Raw genomic sequence first — 26,591 nt, 5'->3', positions numbered from 1 at the left:
TGTCTCAAAGGTAGCTTCCATGGTGGAGCCGATGACATATTCACCAGGTCTGCATACCAAGTCCTGCGTGGCCACGCAGGAGCTATCAAGATCACCGAGGCCCTCTCCTGCTTGATCCTGGCTACCAGCCTGGGAATGAGAGGAAACGGTGGAAACACATAGGCTAGGTTGAAGGTCCAAGGCGCTACTAGTGCATCCACTAGAGTCGCCTTGGGATCCCTGGATCTGGACCCGTAGCAAGGAACCTTGAAGTTCTGACGAGACGCCATCAGATCCATATCTGGAATGCCCCATAATTGAGTCAACTGGGCAAAGATCTCCGGGTGGAGTTCCCACTCCCCCGGATGGAATGTCTGACGACTCAGATAATCCGCCTCCCAGTTTTCCACACCTGGGATGTGGATCGCAGATAGGTGGCAGGAGTGATCCTCTGCCCATTTTATTATTTTGGTCACTTCTTTCATCGCCAGGGAACTCCTTGTTCCCCCCTGATGATTGATATAAGCAACAGTCGTCATGTTGTCTGATTGGAATCTTATGAATCTGGCCTTTGCTAGTTGAGGCCAAGCCCTGAGAGCATTGAATATCGCTCTCAGTTCCAGAATGTTTATCGGGAGAAGAGACTCTTCCCAAGACCATAGTCCCTGAGCCTTCAGGGATTTCCAGACCGCGCCCCAGCCCACTAGACTGGCGTCGGTCGTGACGATGACCCACTCTGGTCTGCGGATGCTCATTCCCTGGGACAGGTGGTCCAGGGTTAGCCACCAACGGAGTGAGTCTCTGGTCTTCTGATCTACTTGAATCACTGGAGACAAGTCTGTATAGTCCCCATTCCACTGTTTCAGCATGCACAGTTGTAATGGTCTTAGATGAATGCGCGCAAAAGGAACTATGTCCATTGCTGCAACCATCAATCCTACTACTTCCATGCACTGAGATACGGAAGGACGAGGAATAGAATGAAGATCTTGACAAGCGTTTAGAAGTTTTGACTTTCTGACTTCTGTCAGGAAAATCCTCATTTCTAAAGAATCTATTATTGTTCCCAAGAAGGGAACTCTTGTCGACGGAGACAGGGAACTTTTTTCTATGTTCACCTTCCATCCGTGAGATCTGAGAAAGGCCAGAACGATGTCTGTGTGAGCCTTTGCCTTTGAAAGAGACGACGCTTGTATTAGAATGTCGTCCAAGTACGGTACTACTGCAATGCCCCTTGGTCTTAGAACCGCTAGAAGGGATCCGAGTACCTTTGTGAAAATCCTTGGAGCAGTGGCTAACCCGAATGGGAGGGCCACAAACTGGTAATGTTTGCCCAGAAAGGCGAACCTTAGGAACTGATGTTCTTTGTGGATAGGAATATGTAGATACGCATCCTTTAGATCCACGGTAGTCATAAATTGACCTTCCTGGATGGTGGGTAGAGTCGTTCGAATGGTTTCCATTTTGAACGATGGTACTCTGAGAAATTTGTTTAGGATCTTTAAATCCAGAATTGGTCTGAAAGTTCCCTCTTTTTTGGGAACTACAAACAGATTTGAGTAAAATCCCATTCCTTGTTCCGCCGTTGGAACTGGGTGTATCACTCCCATCTTTAACAGGTCTTCTACACAATGTAAGAATGCCTGTCTCTATTTGGTTTGAGGATAAGTGAGACATGTGGAACCTTCCCCTTGGGGGTAGTTCCTTGAATTCCAGAAGATAACCCTGAGAAACTATTTCTAGTGTCCAGGGATCCTGAACATCTCTTGCCCAAGCCTGAGCAAAGAGAGAGAGTCTGCCCCCTACTAGATCCGGTCCCGGATCGGGGGCTACTCCTTCATGCTGTTTTGTTAGCAGCAGCAGGCTTCTTGGCCTGCTTACCCTTGTTCCAGCCTTGCGTCGGTTTCCAGGCTGGTTTGGATTGAGAGGCATTACCCTCTTGTTTAGAGGATGCAGAGTTAGAGGCCGGTCCGTTCCTGAAATTGCGAAAGGAACGAAAATTAGACTTATTCTTGGCTTTGAAAGGCCTATCTTGCCACAATTGCAAACCCTAAATTTTTCGCCGCTAATCTAGCTAGTTGCAAAGTGGCATCTAAAATAAAAGAATTAGCCAACTTGAGTGCGTGAACTCTGTCCATAACCTCCTCATACGGAGTCTCTCTACTGAGCGACTTTTCTAGTTCCTCGAACCAGAACCACGCTGCTGTAGTGACAAGAACAATGCACGAAATGGGTTGCAGGAGGTAACCTTGCTGTACAAAAATCTTTTTAAGCAAACCCTCCAATTTTTTATCCATAGGATCTTTGAAAGCACAATTATCCTCGATAGGAATAGTAGTGCGCTTGTTTAAAGTAGAAACTGCCCCCTCGACCTTAGGGACTGTCTGCCATAAGTCCTTTCTGGGGTCGACCATAGGAAATAATTTCTTAAATATAGGAGGGGGGACAAAAGGTATGCCGGGCTTCTCCCACTCCTTATTCACTATATCCGCCACCCGCTTGGGTATAGGAAAAGCGTCAGGGTGCAGCGGAACCTCTAGGAACTTGTCCATCTTGCATAATTTTTCTGGAATGACCAGGTTGTCACAATCATCCAGAGTAGATAACACCTCCTTAAGCAGTGCGCGGAGATGCTCTAATTTAAATTTAAATGTCACAACATCAGGTTCTGCTTGTTGAGAAATGTTACCTGAATCTGAAATTTCCCCATCCGACAAAACCTCCCTCATGACCCCTTCAGATTGGTGTGAGGGTATGACAGAGCAATTATCATCAGCGCCCTCCTGCTCTACAGTGTTTAAAACAGAGCAATCACGCTTTCTCTGATATGCAGGCATTTTGGATAAAATATTTGCTATGGAGTTATCCATTACTGCCGTTAATTGTTGCATAGTAATAAGCATTGGCGCGCTAGAAGTACTAGGGGTTTCCTGCGTGGGCAAAACTGGTGTAGACACAGAAGGAGTTGATGTAGAACTATGTCTACTCCCTTCATCTGATGAATCATCTTGGGCAACTTTACTATCTGTGGCAATACTGTCCTTACTTTGTTTGGACGCTATGGCACAATTATCACACAATTTTGAAGTGGGATACACATTGATCTTCAAACATATAGAACATAGCTTATCTGAAGGTGCAGACATGTTAAACAGGCTTAAACTTGTCAAAAAAGTACAAAAACCGTTTTAAAACAAAACCGTTACTGTCTCTTTAAATTTTAAACAGTGCACACTTTATTACTGAATATGTGAAAAAGTATGAAGGACTTGTTCAAAATTTACCAAATTTTCACCACAGTGTCTTAAAGTATTCAAAGTATTGCACACCAATTTTCAGAGCTTTAACCCTTAAAATAAAGAAACCGGAGCCGGTTACAGTTTTAACCCCTCTACAGTCCCAGCTACAGCCTTTGCTGCGACTTTACCAAACCCAGGGGGGAATACGATACCAGATGAAGCCTTCTAGGAACTTTTCCAACTACTTTCAGATCCTCACACATGCATCTGCATGTCTTGCTCTCAAAAATAACTGCGCATTAATGGCGCGAAAATGAGGCTCAGCCAACAACTGGGAAGGCCCTTCCTGACTGGAAAGGTGTCTAACACAGTGCCTGACGTTAAAAAATGTTCCCCAAGCTCATAAGTGTGAATTACAAGCATAAACATGTATAAAATGCCCAAATAAAGCAATCGATTTTGCCCATAAAAGTGTCTACCAGTTTTATAGCCCATATTAAGCCCTTTATTCTGTTTGAGACTAAGAAAATGGCTTACCGGTCCCCATGAGGGGAAATGACAGCCTTCCAGCATTACACAGTCTTGTTAGAAATATGGCTAGTCATACCTTAAGCAGAAAAGTCTGCTAACTGTTTCCCCCAACTGAAGTTACTTCATCTCAACAGTCCTATGTGGAAACAGCAAAGAATTTTAGTTACTGTCTGCTAAAATCATCTTCCTCTCACAAACAGAAATCTTCATCTTTTTCTGTTTCAGAGTAAATAGTACATACCAGCACTATTTTAAAATAACAAACTCTTGATAGTAGAATTAAAAAACTCCAACTAAACACCACATACTCTTAACCATCTCCGTGGAGATGTTGCCTGTGCAACGGCAAAGAGAATGACTGGGGTGGGCGGAGCCTAGGAGGGACTATATGGACAGCTTTGCTGGGACTCTTTGCCCTTTCCTGTTGGGGAAGAGATATTCCCACAAGTAAGGATGACGCCGTGGACCGGACACACCAATGTTGGAGAAAGATTAACACTGGAAATACAGCTGTTTAGTTAAACGATAGCATAGTCTATATGAAGATACCTACCTTTGTTTTCTCCAACACCCCATTTAACTCAATGCAATCTAGCTTCTCACCTGTATGCTCCACAGGAACCACTCTTATTAAGGTGGCCATGGACCTACTTGCAGCTAAGACATTTCCCCCTCATCTGAAAATGATATGGTTGAAAACCTTCAGCCTCCAGAAACCCTCCACTTTACTGTTTTTTGTTACACCATCCTATTCTTGTTGCTCCTCCTACCTAATTGTTTTGTCATCATCTCCATCTCTGCTTTCATCCCTATTATTCTCTTCCTTTACGAGGCAGTGTTCTTGATCCCATAATATTTTCTTTATACTTCATCAACTCATTTGACATTCAGTTCCACAAATCAAAACGTCCTTTCCTGGGATCACTATTGAGGTTCATATGCTCCACTAACATTGTGCTCACGCCCGTGGAGTTAACTAGGAGTCAGCACTGATTGGCTAAAATACAAGTCTATCAAAAGAACTGAAATAAGGGGGCATTTTGCAGAGGCTTAGATACAAGGTAATCACAGAGGTAAAAAAGTATATAAATAGTTGGTTATGAAAAACTGGGGAATGGGTAATATTATTATCTATCTTTTTAAACAATACAAATTCTGGTGTAGACTGTCCCTTTAAGGTTTATTAATCTAGCATGTAATGTGTGCTTTTGGACAGCTGATACACCAGTCTTGGTTGTTTACTGGTCGATTAGGAAAACTCCTAGCTATACTGGATGAAAGGGACACGTTTCACAAACATAAAAACAAAAACATTTTTATTTTCCAATCACAAGATTTCACTTTTCCAAAAACAAACAAACCAAAACAAAAGAAAAAAGAAGAAAAATGTAAACAATTTTTAAATACCAGCACTTAACTGCAAACAAAAATTCAGTGTTCCTTTAATTTGCATTTTGTAAGTGGGGGTATACTGGAGAAAATTGTTTCCCAATAAAAAAAAAAAGGATTTATATTAAACTGTTATATTAATAGGCATGTATCTGGCTATTCTATACTTAGTCTGGCGTAGCATGCTAGAGAAATGCAACTCGCTCGTTACAATATATTAATACTGTGCTAACATGTTCCACAGCACACTATCATTTTGAAAAGGAAATGAAAAACAGACAGTTTTCCATGGGTCTAAGTATATAATTTCTATAAATCTTTATATGAAGCAGCAGAGGGGATACATGGCTTTGTGCAGGACAACTCGAATTGTACACTATGAACCTAATATCTGAGGAATGTGAGTCATGTGCTTTATGTAATAAGCGTAGCGTGGGGAGTAAAGAAGACGTCAAAGAGATTCAGCGTATTTAGTGGCATGCGACAGAGCCCAGGGGGAGCACATTTGATTTGAATAGATTGAATATGATTAATTACCCCAGAAATAACAGCTCTCTTTAACCCATAGCATATATTGAATAGGGCTGAATGATCTAAAGACTTCTGCTCTGGCGAGATGATTTAAGAAGTCTCGTCAGTACTAAAGGTCCCACAAATAATTTTCATTAAAGTGAAATGAAACCCAAAAAATGTTTTAACCTCTTTTAAGAGATATTTGTAAATGGTACCTGTTAAACGTTTTCTATACTTTTCTGGTAATTTTTCTTTCAAAATTAATATTGTGCCAAACCCATTAAGACTTGTGGGCCCTATAATGGTGTTCTACCTAAGTAGAAACATCATGAAGGACCACATGCACATTAAAACTATTTTATGGCCAATGTATGTGCAGTCTTGTTCCCCTCTATCATCTCTCTTGCTGCACGTCATGATACAAGTGCCGGATGCAGGGAATTACACGAGGATCGTGGCGTTGATGCCAGAGGGAGTGGCACGTCAGAGCATTGAATTTCGGGGGCAGCGGACCTTGCACAGGAAAGAGTAGCATAAACATTACCAAGCTCGTTTGAGGTAAGTAAACAAAGCACCCCTAGACTAAGGAACATGATAAACAGTAAACCTTATATGCAGTACAATTCTAGACTAACAAGCATGTTAAATATGACTGCTGTACTTTTCCTAGTGCACATGCGAATACAAACTAAAGCAAGTGTGCCTGTGATGTGGACTAAAAGGATTAAAATTACTGGGCCCAGCCACTTGTCCATTGGATGGTAGTGGTAGCTGGATTTACATAAGGTATGCCTCTCCTTTTATGGGCGGTCGTTCCCACGTGTTTCATGAGATGCTCAAAAAATGCACCTGAAGATTCTGTGTGATTTCTCTCCACGCTAATGAGTTTTTGATTATTAGGTCCCCAATGTTAAATCCTATGCAGGGCTGATACTGACAGCAAGAGAGCCCCACCATAGTAACATGTCGCTCTCAATAGTAGCCAGCCAAACCACTCAAACTGATCAAACGTTAAGTAATTCAAGCAGTGCAACACCTTCCAAGTAATAATAAACAGTGCCATGTTTTTACAGAAGTCACTAGAACATATCATATAATGGTCCCTATTATGTGTGGCAGTACACAAGTTTTTATGGAAGATTTAGCTGATGTACAAGTGCGTTTAGGCAAAGAAAACTCAATGTGAAGGATCAACAAGAAAGGATTCCTTGCAATGAAATCGCCCCTAACCACAAACCAAGTAAAACCATGTCGTGCCTAAGAAAAAAATCCACTGCTCAAGACCATGGTTAACACTAACCGCTGGAGTTGATCTGGTCTCTAGCAACAGGTCCCCTTTTTCTTGCTACAGTGTTACTTCCTATGGAAGAGTTCACTGTCATATACTCTTCTGATCAGTTAATGTGATTAAAAAGGTGAGGATGTGGATTTGAGATGGATGGGATCATATGGAGGAGTTATCAAGTGGTGTTTACATAGGGGGGTCAGGCAGAGAAGGTCTATTGAGTGTTAGGTGGGTACGGCAATAGGGAAGGGGTTGCACATATCATATGGTTAAAAGTACTGGCAGAGGTTTGTGGCAATGGTAAATTGCAGTTTGGATGGGCAGAAAAGAAGTTAGAGTTAACTGCAGTTTAAGGGTTAATCTGTAGCTTGCACTGGATCTACAGTTCTTGTAGTAAAATGTGTCCCGGATACAGAACATAATGAGAATATAGACTGAAAACACCATCATGGCCTTGAACTTATATACAATTCTTAAGATGAGACGTAATTCTCCTTCTGGGCACTTGCAAAACAAGGATTGCAGGGAATGAAGAACATATTAGCCTCAAAAGATGTCACTTGTTTTTGTGTTTGCATTTATGTATAAAGCACATCGTGCCTAACTATACATATACAACTTATATTAGCATTACATAAATAATAAGTGTGCTCGCCTGATATGAAAGCCGGGGGAAAGGGACAAAAGATAAGTGGCAGATCGGGCGGTGAGTCTTATATCCCCCTGATTAAGTGGGGTATCAGGCTTTGGTTATTCTTGGCCTGGGTTACAAGGATTCAGTCTCACTGGTGAGTGCTACTAGGCTCCTAGATAAAGAACTGGTCTATAACATTGTTATGTCCATACAAGGAGTTTCTAGTTTCTTTTTATTCTAGAACTAATTTAGTCTATTCTCCTAACCCCCACAAGTTCATATACCTCTTAATTAACAAGTGGTAGACAAACTGCCACATATTTCCATATTTTGTCTCATAATTCACTAATGCTTAAAAGGGACATTGTACTGTAACATGTTCCCATGAGACATTTTACCTGTTTGAGTGTATTAAATGGTCTACAAATTGATCATTTGCTTTTATTTTGTTTTTTTTTAATTATCTCATGTTGCCTGTTCAAACTGCCACCTACAGTAAACATATCAGCACTGCAGTATTGGCTATAGAAAAGCTATGAAAACAAAAAGTAGCAGCAGAAATAAACCTCCTAGTGAGGGAGTAAGAGCCCATTTGAGAGAGCATTCCTGCAGGAGCTCTTAATATAATGAATTTATCAGCTGTTTTCCCAAGTACATTGACCCTTTAAATCAGTGTTTCCAAAACCCAGTCCTCAGGACCCTTACTCAGGCCAGATATTCATTATATATAACTAGCACACAGGTGAAATAATCAGCTGATCAGTACCCATAGTTACTAATCTGCTCTCAACCCATCAGCTGATTATTTCACCTGTGCTCTAGTTAAGATATAATGAATACCTGGCTCGAGTAAGGGTCCTGAGGACTGGGTTTGGGAAACACTGCTTTAAATAGACATTGCATGACATGCCAGATTTATGATCCCTTGCAAGTCCCCAAAAGAAGCATCAGGACTGGACGCTCTAGTTTCTCTAAAATGGGGTGTGGCTACTGAATACATTTTCTGTTAAAATTGTAGTATTTTCTAGTCACATTTTTACAAATATCCTTCATCACTTTCGAGTGATTCAGCATTTGTTACATGTCTGTTGAAAAATGTTTAATAATTTGGGCCTCTAATTTACCTCTAAGATTTGTAGGGCACTGAGCATGTTCTTGTGAGGAATATGCTATGTCGGCCAAACAAACTCGGTGGCTGTAATGCAGGAAGTTTGAGAAAAATGTGGCTCTGATATATACGTTAATAGGAGCTCCAGAAGCTTTATAGTTTGTATTTCTTTAATTAAAAACTCAATGATTATACTGCTGTAACCTTGCACTGGTGGCTTCAAAAACTCTGTTCCTACCTTCGGTCATTTCTTCTTCTTCGGAATATTTTTTTGGTGTGTGCAATCTCTGCTTCATGAGGCAAGGGGTGATATCCCTGGGGATAAATAAGAAAAAATGCAATTAATCTTCTTCATGAAATATTAAACCCCCAAGACATAAATTACACAATTATTTGTATATTAAGACTCCAAAAAGAGGGAAAAAAATATGTGGAAACTGTATTTCATGATTAAATAGGGAAAGAAAATAATATGAATTCTTATGACACAGACCTTTTCAGGACACAGAAAGTACAAATCACCAAGGTAACAGGTCAATGGGATCTTTGTTTTTCTGCCTTAAAATAAGCTATTAACAAAACAAAATGAAAGATTCACCTGAAATGACCATCTGCCGCAGCTCTATTAATTTCTCACTGTGAATAATGCAGTATGTTCGAACAGCCACAAAGCATTAGAAATTAGGACCAGCTCTTGCAGGAGTATGTCCCTGTATGCACTAACTTGAGTGACTGTTTGAGGTCAAATTGTCTCCGAAGTGGTCTAGTCGAGTAATAAAATTAGTGACCCACATGCCATGCTTGTATAATGATATGTTGGCTACTATGGTTACACTTAGCATACTCATAAAAGTATATGTTTAATGCAACTTCTTTATACAAATATTGAGATCTATACTTTAAAGCAGTGATGGCCAAATTCCTAATACATGGGGGCCCCAGATTCATATTTTAGACGCTTAACTGACATGAATCCCAATTTTTTTCTTTTATGATTCAGATAGAGCATGCAACTCTAAATAACTGTTCAATATATTCCTATTATCTCATTTGTTTAGTTGTCTTTGTATCCTTTGCTGAAAAGAATACGTAGAAGTTGCTGATTGGTAGCTGCACATATATGCCGGTTCTCACTGGATTTCAGCTAGCTCTCAGTAGGGCATTGCTGCTCCTTCAACAAAGGATACCAAGAGAATGAAGCACATTATATAATACAAGTAAATTGGAAAGTTGTTTAGACGGTCTTCTATTCTTTCCTCCATAGGGCTATTTTGAGCTGTAGTTACCCCAAAGCAAACATTTTTAGTTCCACTTTTACCTAAGACACTAAAACAATAGTACATGTTAGTTCTGCTTTTTCCAAAGGGCCACTAAACTAGTGCTAAGGCCACATGTAATCTTCGGGCTGCCAGTTGGCCAACCCTGCTTTAGAGGGCATCATGCTGCTATGTGGATTTCAAACTTTAGATAAATATTATTAAATGATTTTACATTACAGTATAGTGGTCATTTTGTCTTAGGACTATGAAATGTGCATTTTGCATAAACTTCCATTCCTAAGAAAGTCAACTCTGCACAATTCCAGTTTCCAAGGATAGATGCATCTGTGCAAACAAAACATCAGAAGATGGGAAAGGTCAACATTCTATTTAGATTCTGTTTACACTTCTTAATATTTTTGTTGTTGTTGCTGACATAAAGGTAATTTAAACGGCAGCTATATAATTGCAAGACATTCTGCAACAAATAAGTTTTGTTTTTTTCCAAATGAGTACATTTTTATGATTTTCCTTTTTCACTGATTTTCCTATCCCCCAGAACAAAATGAACCCTTGCTAACCAATCACAACCCTGCCCATATGGGTGTGGTCCTTTATGAGCTGGCATAGCAAACTATAGAAATAAAATGTTTCCTAACACAAAATGCTCTTAAGGATATTTATTAGCATCCATGTTTATGAAGGCAAAAGAATGCCCTGTTCATTTATTCACAACCTTCTGGCGTGATGTGCTTATTAAATTATAATGGAATTATAATGAAAGCTTAAATGTCCTTTAAGACCAGGCCGATGCAGAATCATAAGAAGTCTCATTTCTTTACCATCAACATTACTGGTCCCTGTAAAAGGTTTATATATAGTGCTAGATTACAAGTGGAGCACTAATTTATCCCACGCCCACAAACAGGCAAATTCGCCCGTTTGCGGACACGCAATAAATAACAAGCACTGGGCTTCATATGCTCTAAAGCACCTTTTACTGAAGAAATCAAGCACATCAACATGCTTCAACCACCTCCAATGGAGGCAAAGTAAAAACTGAGGTATGAGTGAGGTGGGAGGGGTTTAATAGGCTTTTGAGGTATCCCATACGTAACAGCTTGTGGACACTCACCACCTAGATGAAAGACATTTTTCATTAGCCTCCCACAACTTGCCTTATTGTCTAGAGAATCTTATCACTGGAGTAGACAATGCTATTGATGGTCATTATATTGGCAAACTCTATAATGTGTTGTAGAACGTATCTGATCATTTCTGCTAATGCCAAGGGGCCTATCTATCAAGATCCGAATGGAGCTTGATGCCCCGTGTTTCTGGCGACCCTGCAGGCTCGCCAGAAACAGCAGTTATGAAGCAGCGGTCACAAAGACTGCTGCTCCATAACCTGTCCGCCTGCTCTGAGCAGGCGGACAGACATCGCCGGAAATCAACCCGATCAAGTACGATCGGGTTGATTGACACCCCCCTGCTGGCAGCCCATTGGCCGTGAGTCTGCAGGGGGCGGCATTGCACCAGCAGCTGTTGTGAGCTGCTGGTGCAATGCTGAATACGGCGAGCGTATTGCTCTCCGCATTCAGCAAGGTCTTGCGGACCTGATCTGCACTGTCGGATCAGGTCCGCGAGACCTTTGATAAATTGGGGCCATTGAATGGACAGATATTTAGGCTTGTAAAGCCTTTTAGATTTTCATGAAACCCAAATTGTTCCTTTCATGATTTAGATTGAGCGTGGAATTTTAAATAACTTATTTACTTTTGTTGAAAAGCAGGGACATAAGCTCAGGATCCGGCCAATGTCTGAAGCACTAGAGGGCAGCAGTTTTACAAGAATGTTATCCATTTGCAAGAGCACTAGATGGCAGCAGTTTTGCAGAATGTTATCCATTTGCAAGAGCACTAGATGGCAGCAGTTTTGCAGAATGTTATCCATTTGCAAGAGCACTAGATGGCAGCAGTTTTATAAGAATGTTATCCATTTGCAAGAGCACTAGATGGCAGCAGTTTTGTAAGAAGGTTATCCATTTGCAAGAGCACTATATGGCAGCAGTTGTGCAAGAATGTTATCCATTTGCAAGAGCACTAGAGGGCAGCAGTTTTGTAAGAATGTTATCCATTTGCAAGAGCACTAGATGGCAGCAGTTTTGTAAGAATGTTATCCATTTGCAAGAGCACTAGATGGCAGCAGTTTTGTAAGAATGTTATCCATTTGCAAGAGCACTAGATGGCAGCAGTTTTGTAAGAAGGTTATCCATTTGCAAGAGCACTATATGGCAGCAGTTGTGCAAGAATGTTATCCATTTGCAAGAGCACTAGAGGGCAGCAGTTTTGTAAGAATGTTATCCATTTGCAAGAGCACTAGATGGCAGCAGTTTTGTAAGAATGTTATCCATTTGCAAGAGCACTAGAGGGCAGCAGTTTTGTAAGAATGTTATCCATTTGCAAGAGCACTAGATGGCAGCAGTTTTGTAAGAATGTTATCCATTTGCAAGAGCACTAGATGGCAGCAGTTTTACAAGAATGTTATCCATTTGCAAGAGCACTATATGGCAGCAGTTGTGCAAGAATGTTATCCATTTGCAAGAGCACTATATGGCAGCAGTTTTGTAAGAATGTTATCCATTTGCAAGAGCACTAGAGGGCAGCAGTTTTGCAATAATATTATCCATTTGCAAGAGCACTAGAGGGCAGCAGTTTTGCAGAATGTTATCCATTTGCAAGAGCACTAGATGGCAGCAGTTTTGTAAGAATGTTATCCATTTGCAAGAGCACTAGATGGCAGCAGTTTTGCTAGAATCTTATCCATTTGCAAGAGCACTAGATGGCAGCAGTTTTGCAAGAATGTTATCCATTTGCAAGAGCACTAGAGGGCAGCAGTTTTGCAGAATGTTATCCATTTGCAAGAGCACTATATGGCAGCAGTTTTGTAAGAATGTTATCCATTTGCAAGAGCACTAGATGGCAGCAGTTTTGCAGAATGTTATCCATTTGCAAGAGCACTAGAGGGCAGCAGTTTTGCAGAATGTTATCCATTTGCAAGAGCACTATATGGCAGCAGTTTTGTAAGAATGTTATCCATTTGCAAGAGCACTAGATGGCAGCAGTTTTGCAGAATGTTATCCATTTGCAAGAGCACTATATGGCAGCAGTTTTGTAACAATGTTATCCATTTGCAAGAGCACTAGATGGCAGCAGTTTTGTAAGAATGTTATCCATTTGCAAGAGCACTATATGGCAGCAGTTTTGTAAGAATGTTATCCATTTGCAAGAGCACTAGATGGCAGCAGTTTTGTAAGAATGTTATCCATTTGCAAGAGCACTAGAGGGCAGCAGTTTTGTAAGAATGTTATCCATTTGCAAGAGCACTAGAGGGCAGCAGTTTTGTAAGAATGTTATCCATTTGCAAGAGCACTAGAGGGCAGCAGTTTTGTAAGAATGTTATCCATTTGCAAGAGCACTAGATGGCAGCAGTTTTGTAAGAATGTTATCCATTTGCAAGAGCACTAGAGGGCAGCAGTTTTGTAAGAATGTTATCCATTTGCAAGAGCACTAGAGGGCAGCAGTTTTGTAAGAATGTTATCCATTTGCAAGAGCACTAGAGGGCAGCAGTTTTACAAGAATGTTATCCATTTGCAAGAGCACTAGATGGCAGCAGTTTTGCAGAATGTTATCCATTTGCAAGAGCACTAGATGGCAGCAGTTTTACAAGAATGTTATCCATTTGCAAGAGCACTAGAGGGCAGCAGTTTTGTAAGAATGTTATCCATTTGCAAGAGCACTAGAGGGCAGCAGTTTTGTAAGAATGTTATCCATTTGCAAGAGCACTAGATGGCAGCAGTTTTGTAAGAATGTTATCCATTTGCAAGAGCACTAGATGGCAGCAGTTTTGCAGAATGTTATCCATTTGCAAGAGCACTAGATGGCAGCAGTTTTGCAGAATGTTATCCATTTGCAAGAGCACTAGATGGCAGCAGTTTTGCAGAATGTTATCCATTTGCAAGAGCACTAGATGGCAGCAGTTTTGCAGAATGTTATCCATTTGCAAGAGCACTAGATGGCAGCAGTTTTGCAGGAATGTTATCCATTTGCAAGAGCACTAGAGGGCAGCAGTTTTACAAGAATGTTATCCATTTGCAAGAGCACTAGAGGGCAGCAGTTTTACAAGAATGTTATCCATTTGCAAGAGCACTAGATGGCAGCAGTTTTGCAGAATGTTATCCATTTGCAAGAGCACTAGAGGGCAGCAGTTTTGCAGAATGTTATCCATTTGCAAGAGCACTAGAGGGCAGCAGTTTTGCAGAATGTTATCCATTTGCAAGAGCACTAGAGGGCAGCAGTTTTGCAGAATGTTATCCATTTGCAAGAGCACTATATGGCAGCAGTTTTGCAGAATGTTATCCATTTGCAAGAGCACTATATGGCAGCAGTTTTGCAGAATGTTATCCATTTGCAAGAGCACTAGAGGGCAGCAGTTTTGCAGAATGTTATCCATTTGCAAGAGCACTAGAGGGCAGCAGTTGTGCAAGAATGTTATCCATTTGCAAGAGCACTAGATGGCAGCAGTTGTGCAAGAATGTTATGCATTTGCAAGAGCACTAGAGGGCAGCAGTTTTGCAGAATGTTATCCATTTGCAAGAGCACTAGATGGCAGCAGTTGTGCAAGAATGTTATCCATTTGCAAGAGCACTAGATGGCAGCAGTTGTGCAAGAATGTTATCCATTTGCAAGAGCAATAGATGGCAGCAGTTTTGCAGAATGTTATCCATTTGCAAGAGCACTAGAGGGCAGCAGTTTTGCAGAATGTTATCCATTTGCAAGAGCACTAGATGGCAGCAGTTTTGCAGAATGTTATCCATTTGCAAGAGCACTAGAGGGCAGCACTATTTCCAGTCATGTATTGCTCCAGATGCCTAACTAGGTATCTCTTCAACAAAGAATACCGTGAGAACAAAGCAAATTTGATAATAGACATAAATAGGAAACTTAATTAAAATTGTATGTTCTGTCTGAATTCTAAAATAATTTTTTTGGGTTTCATATCCCTTTAAATTACAATAAACGGTGGGTAAAATAAATAACAAAAGTACCTTTAAGAAAATAATTTCATAGAGTACTGTATGAAAAACTATTGAGAGAGGCAACACAGAGTAAACATATTTTGGTTTTAAACTGTGCAAGAAAACGTCTAACTGGTTGTGCCAAAGAGAATGGCCCCATCGTCAAAAATCTAAAAATTCAACACTATGGGGCCCATTTATCAAGCTCTGCATGGAGTTTGAAGAACCGTGTTTCTGGCGAGCCTTCAGACTCGCCAGAAACACCAGTTATGAAGCAGCGGTCTAAAAAATCGCTGCTCCATAACCTGTCCGCTTGCTCAGAGGAGACGGACAGAGATCGCATGAAATCAACCCAATCGAATACGATCGGGTTGATTAACACCCCCTGCTAGCGGCCGATTGGTCACGAATCTGCAGGGGGCGGCGTTGCACCAGCAGTTCACAAGAGTTGCTGGTGCAATGCTGAATGAGGAGAGCGTATTGCTCTCCGCATTCAGCGATGTCTGTCGGACATGATCTACTGATCGGATCATGTCGGATAGATATTTCATAAATAGGCCCCTATATATTTTTATGGTGTTCCTTTTCATCTCAATATATATTAAAAAGTTATGAAAAAAATTAATCAACAGAAACAATTTCCATCTCCATTGAATGTTTAAAAGATCACCCACTGACACATCAAGGATGTTAACATTAAAGAATCTGCTTTAAGCTACAACAAAGACATTGGATGCAGCACAGAAACGGCTCATTAAAAAGCACTGGCTGCACATTTAAAACAGTGTATGGGAAGTCTTTACTTCCACATTATCTTTATAATCTCTAATTTCTTGTAATTGTAAAATGTACTAGCAAGATGTCTATGACTATGTTTATCAGTGAATAGGCCTTTTTTTTAATTTGTCTTTGATTCAGTTGGAAAATCTTCTGGAAAATCTGATCTGAAGTTAAAAATGTAATTAAATTTAAAAATGGCAGACTATGGCAGTTTATATACTACTGGGCAAAATGCTGTAAAGTTCGAATGTTTTAAAAAATAGAAATGTTAATTTATTTTTATCAGTTATGATAAGTGAATGAACATAAGAAAAAATCTAAATAAAAACAGAATTTATGCTTACCTGATAAATTACTTTCTCCAACGGTGTGTCCGGTCCACGGCGTCATCCTTACTTGTGGGATATTCTCTTCCCCAACAGGAAATGGCAAAGAGTCCCAGCAAAGCTGGTCACATGATCCCTCCTAGGCTCCGCCCACCCCAGTCATTCGACCGACGGACAGGAGGAAATATATATAGGAGAAATATGATACCGTGGTGACTGTAGTTAGAGAAAATAATTCATCAGACCTGATTAAAAAAACCAGGGCGGGCCGTGGACCGGACACACCGTTGGAGAAAGTAATTTATCAGGTAAGCATAAATTCTGTTTTCTCCAACATAGGTGTGTCCAGTCCACGGCGTCATCCTTACTTGTGGGAACCAATACCAAAGCTTTAGGACACGGATGAAGGGAGGGAGCAAATCAGGTCACCTAAACGGAAGGCACCACAGCTTGCAAAACCTTTCTCCCAAAAATAGCCTCCGAAGAAGCAAAAGTATCAAATTTGTAAAATTTGGCAAAAGTGTGCAGTGAAGACCAAGTCGCTGCCTTACATATCTGGTCAACAGAAGCCTCGTTCTTGAAGGCCCATGTGGAAGCCACAGCCCTAGTGGAGTGAGCTGTGATTCTTTCAGGAGGCTGCCGTCCGGCAGTCTCATAAGCCAATCGGATAATGCTTTTAAGCCAAAAGGAAAGAGAGGTAGAAGTCGCTTTTTGACCTCTCCTTTTACCAGAATAAACAACAAACAAGGAAGATGTTTGTCTGAAATCTTTAGTAGCCTCTAAATAGAATTTTAGAGCATGGACTACGTCCAAATTGTGTAACAAACGTTTAAACACCAAAAAACTCTTAACCATCTCCGTGGAGATGTTGCCTGTGCAACGGCAAAGAGAATGACTGGGGTGGGCGGAGCCTAGGAGGGATCATGTGACCAGCTTTGCTGGGACTCTTTGCCATTTCCTGTTGGGGAAGAGAATATCCCACAAGTAAGGATGACGCCGTGGACCGGACACACCTATGTTGGAGAAATCAATATTTCGTGTGATCACCCTTCAAAACAGCATCAGTTCTTGTAGGTACACTTGCACAATGTCAGGGATTTTGTAGGCATATAGTGAGGTGCATGATGAAACAATTATACCAAACAGGTGCTAATGATCATCAATTTAATATGTAGGTTAAAACACAACCATTAACTGAAACAGAAAAAGCTGTGTAGGAGGAATAAAATTGGATGAGGAATAGTCAGAGCCAAAATACATGTGGGCACATAGAAAATGTTGCTAAGCAGAAAATGAACAGAACACGCAGTCTGGAAAAAAAAAACTACACAAAAGCAGACTCAACCCATGCGTTGTGTGAGACATACAGGAAGAATAATCCTATTAAAAACAAGGGCACTTTAATTCATCCAAATTAACATTTCACTCATTTTCTTCAAAAACTTACCTTTTAATCCTGACAGCCGCTCCAGCAATTCCTCCGGCCGCCGGAAGCCTCTTTATACATCAGAAATTACGAATCCGGCTTTCTCCAATCAGAGCTCCCCCCCCCCCCCCCCGGGGGAATCATGGCCTGAGGCAATGCCGTGATAGGAGGAAGCCGGATTCGTCATTTTGGACCCGTGAAGAGGGCTTGCGACGGGCGGAGGAAGTGCTGCAGTGGCTGTCAGGATTAAAAGGTAAGTTTTTGAAGAAAACAAGTGAAATGTCAATTTTGATGAATTAAAGTGCCCTTGTTTTTAATAGGATTATTAAAAAACGGGCACTAATACCAAAAGGAACAATTTTCGAAACCTTAAAAGAATAATCTGGAAAGAGTCTTAGTAACAGAATAAAACCTATAATATTTTTCAGAAACAAAAAGGAACAAAAAAACTTTGGATTTTTGCCTGTGTTAAAGAAATAGAAAGGTCAAAATTGAAATATACATGGATACATTTTAGTTTTAAAATACAGTAAGTATTTTCCCACGGCTTCTGCAAGAGTAGCCGATTCCTTGGCAGTCAGGAAGATGAAATAACCTGATCCAGGAAGGATCCCAGGCACTATAGTTGCCAAGGGAAATAAGGATGGTGAGGATTGTAGGCACAAAAAGACAAATGTAAGACCTTAGCACAGAGCTGCATGAAACCGTGGCAATCTTAAATGGCCGCCAACCAGAAGTTCATATCTGCAATTTTTAATATTGATTGTGTTTTACCTATAGTCAATTCTCTTCATATTGCTTGTGACCTGATGTGAGATTGCTTTTTTAGATTTTGATCTTTTAGGAACATTTCTGAAGATATATTGGTTGATTGATAGGAAGATAGATGTGCACAAGCACATTCTTATGTACAGGGATGGAAAGCTATCGCTATACCAGTTGGAGATAAAAAGGTACTAGTACACTTCATGTTTAAAGGGATGGAAAGGTCCCAATAAAATGCGCATGGGTGCATTTCAATTTTGAATATAAGCATTTTTGCATTATACTTCCATTAGCAAAAATGCTTCTAGTAAAAGTTATTACTGTTTTTCAGCGCCGTATTTTGTTGCGCCAAGCTGGATTTCCTGCACGGCTATTGGCTAAGAGGTGGAAACGCCAAATTGCCTTAGCAGCTCAGTGCAGCGAATGCTGCAAACAAATAAAGGCGCTTTCAGAATGAAGTATTTTACACTTCATAAATGAAAGTCCCTTTTATTGTTCCAATGGTAAATCCTAGTGTTTCACAAACGCTAGGATTTACCATCACTTTAAGGTTTTAAAAGGCTATTCTTATTGTTAAATACATTTTATTAGGGGTTTACAATATTGTATACAGAGCAATAGGAACAACATTCCATAAAACAGACTACTGAAAAAAAAGAAAATAGAATCGTGTCTTATTATAAACATATATCTCTGCAGACACTCATTATCTTTATATATTCATATAAGACCTCGTTGACTTTACGGGCCTGATCATGAAAATTTCCTAAAAAGAACAACAAGAAAAAAAAGAGGACTACACTCATTGAGAGCCACCGCCTCCTAGGGATGGTAGCTGGACCTGCCTAATGTGATATAGGAAGGATAAGACTTATCTTTGTAAGTACCTAATGCTACTATCTCCTCACCTTCTGGTAGAGCAGCTACACTAATCACCCACTTCACTAGCTGAGACTCTGATATCCTAGCTGCTTGCCTTGAGAAAAAGACACAGTCCCCTATCCCATATCCTGAGTATTAAAGAAAACAACAAAAATAAAACAAAGCAAAAACAAAAACCGAGACCAAACAAATAACATTTGCTCAGCAGCCGGCCAGTCCTCACCCGCCTCCAGTTAACCTCATATCCATTGTGAGGGTAACACTTCTTCCACAATCAACATCATAAAAAAAAGTATATTTTTCAAGGGCGCGATAAACTGAATCTGCATTACCGGAGACCAAGACAAAATTACCTTTTTCCATTTATAAAAAAACTATCTAAATTGCAATTCCGTTGCTCGGGCTAGACCTTGTCTTTCTATTGTCATTTGTAGTTTCATACTTTTTACATATTCACCCAGCCTTGGGGGATCAGGGGACCTCCACTTCTTGAATATTAAATTACGTGCAGCCAATATAGCCATATTTATAAGAAGCCTCTCCCCTAATTGACTTAGATTCTCTTTTAGGAAAAAAACATTAAACATTAGACGCCAGGATGACCACTTCCTCCTGTGTAAATCTATTTATCCAGTATTGAATTTTATGCCAATATTATCTGATTTTTGGGCATGCCCACAAACAGTGTTCCTTGTTACATTTAAAACAGTTCCAACCTCGCACCTCAAAAGACCATTTACTCATCCTATATGGTGTCAAATAATAATTGTTGATCAATTTAACTTGGGATTCTTTCCAACTCACCAATAATGTTGCTTCATTTGCGAGTCTAAAACTCTTTACAATTTCCTGACCCTGTAATGAGCCGAAATCTCTTCACAAAACCGCTTTCATCTTATTAACATGTTTTTCCCTTGAAACCTTTTGTAATCCCTGATACCAATATGATATCGCATACCGGCCCACTTTATATAAATTTAATCCTAACTCAATTCCAGGATCCCAAACAATTCTGTGTGATTGTAGCAGTTTCAATAGAAAGTTCCTGGCTTGCAGATATGCAAAAAAGTTCAACTGAAAATGCCTAGCTAATGCCTCATAAGTTTGGATTGTCTCTCCATCCGACTGCATTAATTGAAAAAAAAACCTTATCCCTTTTTGTCTCCAAACTTTGAAGACCTCATTATTAAGCCCAGGTGTAAAGTCTGAGGTGCCTACAATAGGTAAATATTTTGACAAATGTAAATCCTGGCCTTTAAGGGCACAATACTTTTGCCATGCTCGAACAATATTCGCAAAAGTGAGCAAGGCCCTTATATTGCTTGGTAGTTTGCTGTATGGCTGATGCAGAATTAAATTGCCTTAAGATCGAATGGGGAGATTAATGCAGTCTCAATTTCATAATACGTGACATAATTTGCCTCTACTATCCAATCTATTCCGAACTTAGCAAGTGCAACAATATTGTAGAAAACAATATTAGGTAATGAAAAAACCCCATATTTCTTATTTTGTGTAAGTTTCTCCATAGCAATTCTTGGTTTCTTCTTCCCCCATATAAAATGGGTACATGCCCTATTATATTTACCTATATCTTTCTTCGTGACAAACAATGGTAAATTCTGCATCAAGAATAATAATTGTGGGAAGACAATTGTTTTGATCAACATTATTTTTGCCGATATAGATAGATAATGTATATTCCATCTTCCTAATTTCTCCTCCATATTATTAAAGAACTCAGTATAATTAAAATCATATAAATCCTTAGGATTTTTGCCTATTTTAATTCCTAGATAATTAATGCACTTTACCTCTCTAAACATATGTTGTATATAGCTGCACCTAGTTTTATTGATCCATAATAACTCAAGATTTATTCAAGTTTACTTTATACCCTGTAAACAGACTAAAATTATTAAAGGGACAGTAAACACCAGAATTTTGGTTGTTTAAAAAAAGTAGATAATCCATTTATTACCCATTCCACAATTTTGCATAACCAACACAGTTATAATAATATACGTTTTACCTCTGTGTTTACCTTGTATCTATGCCTCTGCAAACTGCCCCCTTATTTCAGTTCTTTTGACAGACATGCATTTTTAGCCAATCAGTGCTTGCTCTTAGGAGCTTCACGTGCCGGAGCTCAATGTTATCTATATGAAACACATGAACTAACTCCCTCTAGTGGTGAAAAATTGTCAAAATGCTTTCCGATTAGAGGCAGTCTTCAAGGTCTAAGAAATTAGCACATGAACCTCCTAGATTTAGCTTTCAACTAAGAATACCAAGAGAACAAAGCAAAATTGGTAATTAAAGTAAATTGGAAAGTTGTTTAAAATTGTATACTCTATCTAAAACATGAATGTCTAATTATGACTGTCCCTTTAATGATCTCTAATCTCTTGGGTACACTACTGTTAGTATTTTGTAAGAATAAAATAATATCATCCGCATAAAGAGAAATGATTACGCGCTGACTCCCCAGGGGGATCCCTTGAATTTCCTGCCTTATTAATATCACTAGCGGTTCTAGAGCAATATCAAATAACAGTGGGGATAACGGGCAACCTACCTTGACGTGTCCCTCTGTATAATGTAATATATTGAGATAATTCTCCATTCACAAGAAGTTGGGATCTTGGACTACTATATATCTTCTTTATCATAATTACCCCCAAAACCAAATTGATTGAGTGCAGTAAATAAATGGTCCCATATGATTGCATCAAAAGCTTTTTCTGTCAATTGTCAATAGTGCTAAATCCACCCATCTATCTCTGTTAAAATTTTGACTTTTATTATAATAATGATCTAATGTGACAAGGACCCTCCGCATATTACGCAACAGATTTCTACCCGGGATAAATCCCGTTTGATCCGTATGTATCAGTTCCCCAACCTCTCTCTTCAATCTGTCTGCTAAGATTGACATAAAAATTTTGTAGTCCTGGTTCAGGAGTGAAATTGGGCGGTATGATCCCATATCTTCAGGATTTTTTCCTTTCTTAAGAATTAGAGATATTATTGAGTCTGTGAAATACAGTGAATTAAAATTGCCTTGAATATAATAACTATTATATAATTTGGTTAGTGTGCCGGCTACCTCATCTTTTATTATTTTATAGAATTCCGCTGGGAGGCCATCTGGCCCCGGGGCCTTATTTACCTTAGTTTTGTCTATCATATTCTTGACTTCCTCTTTTGTAATTTCTGAATTATTCTGTTGGAGTGCTTCTTTCGAGATTTTCGGTATTTTAATTTTCTGCCAGAATTTCAGTTTCTCATTTTTATCTATTTTAATGCTGGAATATAGTGTCTGATAAAACCTGAAAAAGCCTCCCGTATTTCTGATGCTTGTATATATGTTTTACTGCCCTCTTTTATTGTAGAAATCATGTTATTATTCTTCCTAAACTTAATTATTTTAGCCAGGTATTTAGCAGAGATCCCCTGATGCCCCTGACAATAAGCTCTTGTCTTCATATCATCTCGGGCCCAGCTTTCTCTCAAATAAGTTTCCCGCTCTAATTTAGCTTGCAGATAACTTTTCCACGTATCTAATCTGGGGTTGCTCAAATATTTACTTTAACGATTTTTAAGTTGATTCGCAAGCTGGAGTTCCCTAGCCTTGTACTTACGTTTTCTTTTTATCATATATGCTTTAATTTCTCCTCTAAGAACTGCCTTCCCTGCTTCCCAAAATGTTTTATTTTCTATATATATTCCTCATTTAACTTATAATATTGTTTCCATTTTTCAGATAGCCAATTATAGAATTTCTCATCATAAACCATATATTTCGGAAAGCTGAAAGAGTTTGCATTACTTAACCTTTTATTTACCTTTCCAACTATCTCCAAACTGATTATTGCATGGTCTGATATTATTATTTCTGTGACTTGTGCTACCATATCGCGGGAGAGTATTTTTTCCTCAATCAAAAACATGTCTATACGCAAGAAATTTTTATGGCTTTTAGACTCACAGGAGAAGCTACGCTCATCTGGGTGTTGCAGACGCCATATATCTTTTAATTTTAACTTCTTTGCAAATTCCCTTAAAAACTTTGCCTCTCTTTGATGTATTCTATTAGATTTAAGTCGATGCCTATCTAACTCAGGTTGCATAGTTGCGTTCAAGTCTCCTGCCAAGATTAAATTTTGCCCTAGATAGGGTATTAGCTTGCTAGTAATTTTTACCCAAAATTCCTTCTTCATTCCATTTGGGGCGTATACAGGTATACCTCACTCATACAGCGGGTTAGGGACCGGAGCGCTGCTGTAAAGTGAAAACCGCCTTAAAGTGAAACAAGGCAGTTTTAGCTTTCTTTTCACTTGCAAGTGTGTTTAAAAATTTAAAAACATGTTCTAACTAACATATATTAGGGTTGCAATAGTGCTACGTTTAGTTTAACACTAGCAAAGCACAGTATTCAATTAGTATTTAATAAAAACTGTACATGATAAATAGTGACAATTACTGTAGTAAAATTTACCAGACTACAACACTGAGACACAGATTGCACTGTAATGCTGTAAACAGGGTGAATTGCGCATAACAAAATGGTGCCAGTCAATTTTCTCGCAATCTCACAAAGATTACAGCACTGTTTCAAAATCCTTGGAGGTTGAACTTCAGCTCCACAAGGCGCTGTATTAGCGAAGCGCTGTAAAGTAAGGTATACCTGTATATTGCATAAAGTCCATATTATGTTGTCAATTTCTACTTGTACAATAATATATCTCCCCAACGGATCTAACTCTTGCTTATTAATTTTATATGTCACTTTCCTATTAAACAGCGTAGCCACGCCGCATTTCCGACTACTGCATGGGGTTGCAAGCATTTCTACGATCCAATTAACTTTTAGCTTAGCTATCTCAGTATCCGTTAAATGCAGCTCCTGCAAAAAATGATATCTGGGCTATGGCATTTAAGTAATTTAAAAATATTTTTTCTTTTAATCGGGGAGGCTATTCCTCCAACATTCCATGAAACACATTTTAACATTTAATATATAACATCAGTTTATTAAAAATGCTTCCCTCTTCTGAGGGAGGGTGAGCACTCGCCGGCCGGATAAAGGCCAAAATACAGCCAGTCAAAAAAACAAACAGAACCCATCCAGAGGGAGAAAAAAGGAAAAAAATAAATAAAAAATGGCCGCCCTAACTACTGAGGTTGGAGTGGTCCTCTCAGCAACATATGCCCTACATGAAAATCTCTTGCTAAATCCATCCTTTATCCGCATATTTTGCTAAACTTGTATTAAACTTGCCGAAAAACTCCCTCTCTACCGTGTGCTCTGATGCACCTCTATACCTTTTTCTGTGCAGTATCTTCCTGCCTCTTCAACTGAGTTTAACAGAATATTTTCTCCTTCTGTACTAATAATTATAATTTTGGCCGGATATCTCATCTTTGCCTTAATCCCTGCTCTTATTAGATTTGTGCAAAAAGGGGCCATTACCTTTCTTTTGGAGGATGTCTCTGCCGAGAAGTCCTGAAATATTAATACCTGTTTTGTGCCTATCTTAAATGATGGAATTTTCTTATACTGCGTTATTATACTCATTTTGTCTTGGAAATCTAAATATTTTATCAGAACCATCCTTGGTCTTGCACTTCCATCTGAATATCTTCTAATGCTACCTATTCTATGAGCTCTTTCAACCTTAAGTTTTTTTCTGTGGTTAACCCTAATAGTAATGGTAAGGTGGTTGATCCAAATAACACTAAATCCTCAAACTCACTACCTTCAGGCAATCCTACCAGGCGAATATTATTTCTGCGCGATCTGTCCTCCAGATCATCAATTTTTGTTTGCATTATTTTTATTTTATTTTCATAATTAGACCAGTTTGCTTCTTGTGTGTTACATCTATCTTCTAAATCGGAGACTCTCTCTTCCCCCTCTGCTATTCTATTAGAAAATACTCTGATCTCTGCTGAAAGCATAGCTATCTCTTTTTTTACTGATTCAAATTACGGTAAAATTAAGTCCGCCAGTTGGTTAAGCGTGAATTGCTTTTCCCTACAGTATCTCCCCAGTCCCCAAGGAGAACATAATCGCTAATTCACGTACCAGTGGGACTTGTGCACTAGGGGGGGGAAGTCGGCTCGATGATGTTAACTCTAACTGAGCCGATTACTTCTTACAAACCGAGTGTTGTCAGGACTTCTTTCAACAATAGTCATCTATGAAAAAGAAATAAAAAGCTTCGTCTCTGATGCAGAGGACAAATTTAAATATGAGTTTTGCCCAATATTTGTATCTTATTTCTCTTTCCATTCATATTCTATATGTTAAATAGACGACTCTCACAAATGATTGCCTCTATTAGTTCTGCAGGGTCACATGCAAATGGTTTACGTTTTAGTAGATGGCATTTTAACTGCTCTAGATATATACATTGGTTTGCTGACTATAGTCTTGTTTTTACTAAATAATCCTGTTGTTTATTAGTTTTATATATATAAATTTGCCAGTCAGGAAAGCAGATATTACTCTACTATATTATAATGACAACAAGATGGATGTTATTTAGAGAGAACTGGCTTACACTTTCTCAATTTACATATTTTTAACAAACACTGTTTAATTGAATTATTTTGTACACGTTGTTATACGGGGGGGGGGGTTGCTGGGCGAGTTGATCTAGTTCACGTTTTGTTATGTTGTTATTTTTATGTTATAAAAAAAAGTAAGGAGCTCAGGTTGTGTCTAAAATGGGACTTGAATATACGTTGTTTTGCTCTTCATGCTGAGGATGATCAGTTTTCACCTTCCGTGATCAATGTTCTGTAATAATATCCTGATTCACGTTTTATATCATCATACAATTATGTTCTGTTTCTATGCATAGGGTCCAACTTCTTTGTTTACAATGTAGGTGGGAATAACTCACCAATTTATCTCGGACTAAGGCCCCTAGTTATCAAGCCGTCAACCTCAAATACGCTGGAATTCCACAGCGTATTTGTGGCGAGGCTGATTCGCCTTAGTTATCAAGCCCTAGATACCGGCAAAAGTAGAATTTAGTGACGTAAGCTTCGATCCGCCGGACTCAGTCCGACACAGATCGATTCTTACGTCACTACAGATGTTCCGCACACAATCTGACTACTTTTGCTAGTTATCAAAAAACTAGCAGGTATGCTCGGCACTTTTCCAGCCCAGCGTACCTGGTTTTCAAACCGCCGCCCTGGAGGCGGCGGATCCTATAGGAATCAATGGGAGTCTGACCATAGCGAAAGTTCATGTTCGCTGCTGCCCGACATCCCATTGATTCCTATGGGAGCTGTCTACACCTAACACCCTAACATGTACCCCGAGTCTAAACACCCCTAATCTGTCCCCCCCTACACAGCCGCAACTAAAGTGTTTACCCC

At 39.4% G+C, this 26,591-nt stretch overlaps 1 protein-coding gene across 1 annotated transcript in view; it reads right to left on the bottom strand.

Annotated features, from left to right (window-relative positions):
- Window positions 1–26,591, bottom strand: part of CTIF (cap binding complex dependent translation initiation factor) — a 621,404-nt gene that overhangs the window by 337,318 nt on the left and 257,495 nt on the right. Inside the window, exon 7 of the mRNA XM_053701096.1 lies at window positions 8,917–8,993. Coding sequence (XP_053557071.1) covers window positions 8,917–8,993 — 77 coding nt within the window. The remainder of the gene's footprint in view (window positions 1–8,916; window positions 8,994–26,591) is intronic.

The sequence above is a fragment of the Bombina bombina genome, chromosome 2 (assembly GCF_027579735.1).
Source record: "Bombina bombina isolate aBomBom1 chromosome 2, aBomBom1.pri, whole genome shotgun sequence".
In the NCBI taxonomy this organism is placed as follows: Eukaryota; Metazoa; Chordata; class Amphibia; order Anura; family Bombinatoridae; genus Bombina; species Bombina bombina.
Note: the sequence above shows the minus strand (reverse complement) of the source record. Positions and strands in the feature narration are given on the sequence as shown.